The sequence below is a fragment of the Silene latifolia genome, chromosome 10, assembly GCF_048544455.1.
Source record: "Silene latifolia isolate original U9 population chromosome 10, ASM4854445v1, whole genome shotgun sequence".
Taxonomy (NCBI): domain Eukaryota; kingdom Viridiplantae; phylum Streptophyta; class Magnoliopsida; order Caryophyllales; family Caryophyllaceae; genus Silene; species Silene latifolia.
In genome coordinates, this window is record NC_133535.1 from 161,466,922 (window position 1) to 161,475,661 (window position 8,740).

The 8,740-nt window shown below is 34.6% G+C and overlaps 1 protein-coding gene across 2 annotated transcripts; it reads left to right on the top strand.

Moving 5' to 3' along the window:
* The first annotated feature begins 1,472 nt into the window (after nt 1-1,472).
* Nucleotides 1,473-4,772, top strand: LOC141606765 (uncharacterized). 2 transcript variants are annotated; one of them, XM_074426050.1, is made up of 8 exons: nt 1,473-1,808; nt 2,044-2,200; nt 2,520-2,706; nt 2,803-2,947; nt 3,037-3,081; nt 3,200-3,239; nt 3,320-3,364; nt 4,509-4,772. In XM_074426050.1, the coding sequence occupies exons 2-8, from the start codon at nt 2,066-2,068 to the stop codon at nt 4,557-4,559; spliced, it is 648 nt and encodes a 215-aa protein (XP_074282151.1). In that variant the 5' UTR covers nt 1,473-1,808; nt 2,044-2,065; the 3' UTR covers nt 4,560-4,772. The 2 variants fall into 2 exon arrangements, with proteins under 2 accessions (XP_074282151.1, XP_074282152.1); XM_074426051.1 differs by lacking the exon at nt 3,320-3,364 and having other exon boundaries at nt 1,581-1,808.
* The last annotated feature ends 3,968 nt before the right edge of the window (nt 4,773-8,740 follow it).

The following is an 8,740-nucleotide window of genomic DNA, read 5'->3' on the forward strand; positions in this document are numbered from 1 at the left end:
ATTGACACAATCGATTTACGGAATTACGAAAATTCTTTGCTAAAGAATTGTTTATGTTTGTTAGCAAGCTAAAGTTCCTTTTGCAATCAAAATTAAACCTTAATCAAGCATGGATCTCATCGTTGAATAGCATGAGCTTTGTATAAATTTTCCTGAGCACGTAATCTATTTATTTGAATTAGCTTCATGAATGAAGAAACACGGGTAATCTTGATAGTGGGATAATCTTAAGTGCTTTTATTTCTTTTATTATTTTAATATTTTAAGTAGGGTGGTACCGAAATTGTGTACCATTCGGTGGCACTCTATCGCCATCCTATAATGTCTAAGAGATCTATATTTATACTATAATTTTTTGACATAAATTTCACATAGATTTGACTTCTAAGAAAACTATGTTACTCGACAGTATTATACATGTTTGACAACCCCTTTTTTTTAGGGCTAATTATTTAGCATTATTTATTTCATTAAGGTGTTTTGCGAAGATTGGAGACTCTATAATCGCTCGAAAAAAGCTTTCTTTAATAATATAGATAGATAGATAGATATAAATTGATTACCAAAATAAGTTTCGTTTAAAAACTACTACCAATAAGTTTAGTTTTCTTAAAAAATACTACCAAATCTCATCTAAACCAATTAAAACACAATCTTAGCTATTTATTTTTGAATCTCCATCTTAAGTTGTAAATTTTAACCCTTTAACCACTTACTTTGATGAAGTTTAAGCAAATTTTTTTTTACCTTAGATAGGTGAATTAGATAAATCTAGGTTAAGTGATTTTGCCCTGAAATGATTGGCAAACAGTAATTGTCGTAGTGTCAAAGGGATAAAATGTACAACTTAAGATGAAAACTCAAAAATAAATGGCTGATACTGTGTTTTATCGAGAAGTGAGTTGGTAGTGTTTTTAATAAAAATCAAACTTACTGGTAAGAGTTTTTAAACGAAAATTATTCTGGTAGTAGTTTTTAAAACAGTGTAGTACAAATGTAGTAGTTATCAAAAACAGTAAAACTTAGGAGAGACGGTCTCTCACTAAGTTATTGAGAGACCAATCTTTCATACCCTTTTATTTGTATTTCGTACCCCTTTTATGGTTGATCGTGACATAGTATTTTCGTACCTATTTACATAATCAATGTACCCATTTTATCATTAATCATGATTTGTACCTATTTTATTACCTTTAGTACCACTTTTTCTTAAAATTGTACAAAGGTCTCTCAATAAAGCTTATTAAGAGACCGTCTCTCAGGAGACCTACTCTATCAAAAAACCCTACTTACTAATTACTATGCCCGTCTCAAAAAAAAAAAGAAAAAAAAGAAAAAAAACGTGTTTAGACTACTTACTTCGTCGTTGATTTTGGTGGCGGGAATGATGGAATTGAAGCAGTGGGACGGAAATACAAAAGTTTGCAAATCGTTTTTTTTTTTTTTTTTTTTTTGTGAATTTTTTTTTTTAGTCATTTTTAAAGAGAAAATTGAAATATTCAAATAATGAGGTTTATATTGGGGGAGAATAAAGTAAAGGCAAATTAGGAAGTTCAATCAGTACTATAGACGATATTTAGTAATTTGTGGACGCTAATCGGCAATTTCGTGTCTAATCTTTGGGGTTAGTAATAAGGTAAGTCTCTTGACGCGGGAATTTCTGTACGGAAATATCGCGCAAGTTAGTGCTCCATATATATACATATATATAATCAACAATCCTGAAACCCTTACTAAGTCACTACTCTAGCTCCTCAACCAAATCAATTGTTATCTTGTTCGCGGATTTTAATCATTCAAAAAATTTGGTATGTCTCGCAATTTTCTCTTTAGTTTCTTGATTATTAATTCATTTAATTTAATTGTTCTTTCAAGTTACGGTTTCTCGGTTTTTAATCGTTCAGTTAGGGTTTGTCGATTTTTAATTGTTCAGTTAGGGTTTCTTCTCATAATAATCTAGGATTTTCTGTAATTATTAACTATTCAGTTAGGATTACTTGATTTAGCTTATAATAATCTAGGTTTTGTGTAATTTGAATTCAGATAACATTTTCAATTGAATACGATGGGGTTGAAGAAGATAAGGCTGAGTTCTGTGCATCTTTATGGGAGAGCTTACCGTGTAAGCCGCAATACTATTTACTGGGACATGGCCAAGCGTATGGCTAAGGAGACATCGGTTTCGCAGCAACATTTGATGGTCTGTTCAATTCCACTCGTCTGTTCATATTTTTTGTTTGCTGTCGGTTTTTGAAGAAAATAATGAGTAACTGTCTAGAATTTTTTGGTTAATTAGCGTTATTTAGCAAAGTAATTAGGTAATTAGCGTTGAATCTTCTTAGCGGCTTTCCTTCTGTTTTACTAGACATTGACCTTGCTAAAAGAGTGATGACGTGGACACCATAAACGTAAATAGTTTCAATTCAACGCTAATTACCTAATTACTTTGCTAAATAACGCTAATTTATCAAAAAATTCAACTATCTACTTGTACTAATGCTACTGTTTTATTTTCACAGGATAGCCCTGCTCGTTACGTTCGCCTCCTAAAAGCTTATTGTTGGAGTGTTAAGGGATTAATGTTCAAGATCACTTTTCGTGTTAAAGGAGAAAACGGTATCAGTGTCGCCTACATTGCTCAAGTGTGGAGTAATATCTGTAAAAGGCCCTTTCAAGTCTTCACTTTTGACAAAGTTCCTGGTTCAGGTTTCTGGCAATTTACTGGTCTCGATTTGCTGGATTAGTATTTAGTACAGTTGCGTTTATTTGTGTTTTTAATAATTAGATATTTGTTGTTTGTAGAGAGGAAACCGAAAGATTGGGAGATTAATGGCAGCAACAATTCTGATAAGAAGGTATCTACCAAGAAAATGGGGATGAAGGGACTTGATCTTTTCAAGGGGCTAAGCTCATCAGTTGCGATGACTAAGTCTGAATTAGATTGTCGGTAAGTTACATGTCTTTCTGTTTTTCAAGAAAGATCAATAATGCCTTACCTCCTATTGAGTACACTCACCATGCTGTTTATTTTAACAGGAATGATAGTGGCAAACTTCGAACCCGTGCCTTCTACGTTTTGCTGTATGTGATTTACATATATGTCGTGCTATTCCGGCTCTTCTGAAATTAAAGTAAAGCCATATTTATCGTATTCCTTGGAGTAAACTTTGATAATTAAGTTTTCATGTTGAACTTGTAGGGAGCAAATTAGGAGCCAGAGAAGCTGGAGTTATTCCAGGGTAAGTAATGTTTAACTTTAGTAAATGTCATATTGCTTATTCATTCCTGGTATCCCCTGATCTTGTCCGCCTTTGATCAGGCGAGGAAGTCTGCTTCTACCATATGGAGGAAGCTTCCGGAATCTGTAAGTACTTTCTCATACACCCTCATTAACAACATTGATATATCCTGACACACTTTAAACTTTCTTGAGTAGATAAGATGTCTGGCCTACTATTTCTACTTCTTTTTTCAATAAACTTGTGTTCTATGGACAAATTTTGTCTGAGCTTTTGTTAAGCTGTCGTTTTTCACCTTTGTTTCAGATTGAATCTCGTGTCTACTTTGTGTTTTCTCTCCCCTCTTTGTAGCTTAGCTTGCTTATGACCTATCATCCTCGTAACGTTTACTTCATTAACATAGCTATACACGAGACTGGTTGGTGGTGTCTAGTATATGGCTGCCTGCCCTGTGTTAGCGGGGGAGGGGACCGTTAAACAAGCCATTATGGCTGAGTAGTGACTGCCTGCGTGTTTCGGGTAAGCGGAGCAGTACCTTTGACTTTTGAGGGTTTGGTACCTTATACTATACTGGTAATCTTGTTGGAATGAACTTCAATATCAAAACTGTTTTTTGTTCTATAGTTGCTAAATCTGTTTGTGTAGACTCTATTCGCTAGCATACAATGCTCATTTCATCTAGGTCCGATGTGAACTTCTGTAAAGCATTTGGTTCGAGTATGTGGAGTCCCCTGTATCTCTATTCGTGACTGTTTTTCCCTTGTTTTAGAGTCTCATTATCTTCTATTCCACCTCACGCTCTTACAGCCTTACAAATTCTATCCCGTCTTGAAGCTTATTATTATGTATATTCTTGCTGTTTAACACTTTAACCCATGATCTTTCGCGTGCTTTTACATCCCGCTACTAACAAAGCTTGACACGGCACATTAGAACTTTTCAGCTCCATGAATGGTAGTCCCTGTGTTGAAAGTGGACTTAGCATGTAAGACTAAGTTTACAATGTGTAGTCGTGACAGTTGACCTAGTTAAGGTGCTAATGAGAGTTGGATGATTTTCGAGTTTTTGATGCTGTAGGAATGAAGAAAAAATGAAGAAAAATTTACCCCCACATCTTACATCCCTAACATAAAGAAAAAAGGGATGTTTGCTTTGCCCCTAACATTATATTTGTCAATTGTCATCAAACATAAACAAAGATATCCAAGGATAATTTGTGAAATCGTGAAATCGTTTCTTCTGTGCTGAGTTTGTATGTTACATGTTCAGGAGAAGATGCTATTCCTGGGCGAGGCAGCTAAAAGAATCGAGAATAAGTAGACTCTCTGTGATGCTTTGAGTTCGACTGTTCGCGGTTACATAATACTTTTTTTTTGGATACCCACAAGCAATCCTTTTTTTTCGTGGTACAAGTGGGTAGGTTATGTAATACTGAGGACAGTCATCTATGTTACCGTAGCAATACTATATTCCTTAGTTGACTCGTCTACACCAAAGTAAATGCATCTTAAACGAGTAGTGCTTAACTCGGTCACTACTCGACCTAAAATCGTCGGTTCATTGTTACGCGCATTGTTGTCAGAATCGCGATTCGATCCAACGATTCTACGATTACGATCCAAAAATGCTTGAGCGATCCTAGATCCTACGATTCTATCTTAGTGGTAGAATCTTACGAATTTACGATCCTATTAATTTGAAAATTTCTAGAGATGAGATCATAATACGATCCTACAATTTTACGATCCTACGATCCGATTCCATAATAAAAAAATTAATATATATTTTTATATAATGACACCGTAAAACCCAAATTTCGTGTAAGTTGTTCATACAATGATACTAAAATCATTAATTACCAATATTTTATGAATAAATATTAATAAATAAGTGTTTTGATTTTCAATTATATGTTTTTACCAAATAAAAAAATATATTTAGTGAGTTTGTAGAATCTTGTGATTCTACGATCCGATTCTACCGATTCGATCCTACCCTCCCCATCGATCCAAAGTAGAATCCCGATCCTGACAACATTGGTTACGCGATGCAAGCAATTAATCAATAGTGAAGAATGGCATGTCAAACTAGAGCATATTTATCGTGACTAACAAAGGCGTTTCCAAAGAGATTCGCACGGTTCATCTTGATATTCCGCTTTACAATCCCGATTCGTAAATATCGACGACGTTTTAGTAAATATCGACGACGTTTTCATTGCAAAAGACGTCCACTACCCCTACTCTCTCACTAACAAACTAACTATGCTCTCTAATTCAAAAAACTCAAACAATAAAAAATCAATCCACCAATTAACCACCACCACCAACGCTCCCCAACACTACACCACCACACCATCATGCTGCCTGCCGGCCGCCGCCGCACACCACCACCACCAACACTCAACAAAAAATCCATGGTGAAACATGAATTTTGGACGTTCGGCCATGGAGGAACGATGGTTTTGGCCGTTTGCCCATGGACAAACGTTGGGTTTGGTCGTTTGCCCATGGACAAACGTTGGGTTTGGTCGTTTGCCCATGGTTAATTTTTTTTTTTTTTTTTTTAAATTTTTTTTTTTAAAAAAAAAAAAAAAAAAAAAAAAAAAAAATCCTCCGTGGCCAAACGTGGAAATCCAACGTTTGGTCCGTGGTGAACGTGGATTTCCATTGTTTGGACCATGGTGAACGTTCATTTCCAACGTTTGGACCATGGGCTGAACGTTGGTTTTCAACTTTGGTCCATGGTTCAACTTTCGAGGGACAAATTTCAGATATACGCAGAAAATCGCAATGTTTGCTATTACTAAGTTAATACGTGACGTAAATCAATTATCGAACGCAAAAAAAAAAAAATTAACCAAATAATGAAGCGATTAAGTTGTTTAAGTATCGGTGATTCGGGATTAGTCATGTTGTTAATTGTTGTTGTTTTTTTTTTTTTTTTTTAATTTAGTTGATTTTTAGTTGAATTTGAGAGGAAATGTTTTAGAGAGATAAAATGTTGGAAGAGTAGAAGGGTAGTTGTCGTCTTTTTTTTGAAAAACGTCGTCGATATTTACTAAAACGTCGTCGATATAAATCAACCCCCTTTACAATCTCCGTACCACTCTTCGAGTCGCGCTAGCTAGAGTTGTTATCGTTAGTTTTTAGTCGGCTTTATTCCTCTTATGTACCAACAAAAATGGTTGGTTGTCATATACTCCCTATTAGTCAATTGTTTATCCCCCTATTTATGAATGCCTTTGGTGAGGAATTTAAGTTCACACACTCAATTTAATCTACTTGTTATTGAACAATTGATCACCACCTTTTTCCTTAATGCTTATAGCAAAACCAATAATAAACAAATGGCCCGATATCAAGGGAATATTAGAGTAAAATATAATATCCAAATATCCGATATTGACTTTTAAAATACAACAAGTAATAAACTAAGCAGGTAGGGCTGTATGTAAATGATATGAGCCGGCTCCACAAGCCTTCAAAATCGGCTCGGTCAAAGCACGGCTCGAGCTCGAGCCGGGCTTGGCTAAATACAAGCCGAGCTCGAGCTCAGCAAGGCTCGACTCGAAAGCTCGTTTGTATTTTTTTTTATAATTTTTATATTTTTAATATTAACTAGTGTAGTTCCCGTGCTATAGCACGATACTTTTTAGATTTATTTTATAAAGAGATATTATTAATTAAATTATTTGTATAAATGAAGTATACTTTTAATTTAATGTTATAATTTACTAACTATAATATTAATAAGAGGTTGAAAAAAAAAAAGTTTACTACCATAAGAAGACATTTTAAGTTAAGTCATTTTTTTACTATTAAAAATAACACAATAATTTTATACCGTTACATGCAACTAATTTATGACATTAATAGTACAATTATTAAGTTAGTTATATAATTTTATTAAAACGCGTATTGACCTTAAAACAAAAAGCAGTAAAAACTATTCCTCGCGAGGAAAAAGACGATTTACGAATTATTAAAATAATGTTTTCACTTTTTTATTTCTAGTAGAAAATACATAAGTGTTTTTACATCCTTCAAAAAATAGTTCATATTACTAAGACAAAAATTTACATAATAAATAACTGATGATTTCTTACAAAAGAGATAGCATATAAATATAATATAAATTTAAATTTATACGAAATCAAGTTCACTCATCTAACTTATAATATGACATGTAGAGTCCAAAATTATGGGCTATTAATAACTTTTACTTTGATAGATGAGATAGAAAAAGTGGACTACGTATAAGGTCCACAATTTACAATCCATCAAATCTTGTTGTGTTAATAGTATCCAGAAAAATAGGCTCAATTAAGAAGAACTCTCTTTAGGCGGGAAAACTAAGAGAATTTTTATTCTCTTAGTAGTAGGGGGATTTTGTTATAAATTATGTTATTTAACTATTTATAAGTATATTATAGTATAATATTTTTTAGAATTTTATAATCTTATTTATTATTTAAAAATATTTATATTTAGTTAGATTAAAAAAAAGTGAAAATAATGTAAACATAAAACGAGCTCGATTCGAGCTCGAGTCGAACTCGACTTTTTTTCAAACTGAACTCGAGCTTCAATTTTTTTCGAACCGAGCTCGAGCTTCAATTTTTTAGGCTTGACGAACTTCGTGCTGAGCCGATCCCACCCAAGGTCAGTGGCTTGTTTACACCCCTAAACTAAGGTGTACTACGTACAAATGAAGCTGAAAATGTAAAGTTGTGTTGCAGGCATTTTTACTCTGAAAGTTACCCCTAAACTGCTAACTGCATACTATCACTTAGGGGTGGGCACGGGTCCAAAACCGGACCGGAAATGGTTTGGACCGGAACCGGAATCGACAAAATTCATGGACCGACCGACCGATTACAAAATTCGGACCGACCGACGAAAAAATTCGGTCCAAGACCGGACCGGACCGGTTGGACCGGAATTACCCACTTTTTCAAATTCCGGTCCAAAAAATCCGGTCCATTGGACCGGATCGGACCGGAATAAAAATACAATTTTAGAAAAAAAATGCAAATAACAATAATTCCGGGCATTCCGGTCCAAACCGGTCCGGACCGGAAACCGGAATCTTGAAAAATGGTGGACCGGAGACCGGACCGGGATTTTTTATTCCGGTTCCGGTCCACTAGATTCCGGTCCGGACCGGTCCATTTTTCCGGTCCGGACCGGAATATGCCTATCTATTAGGATACTAGGCCCATTAGGGCCGACTATCATTAGGGTTAAGTTATGTAATTGTATTGATAATAATGTTGTCTTACATAATATATGGTGAGCTATTTATAATAGCTCACATTTCATTAAACCCTAATCCTAGTTTGGCAAACCCTAATGGGCCTAATATCCTAATACTATCACACGATCTCGGTGTTTGGATCAATCACCTTTATAAGATAATCTTAACGGATCCTTCTAGGGACTGATCAATTACAAAGTTTCCAATCATTTATTTAAGGTTACGGAGTACCAATTAATTAA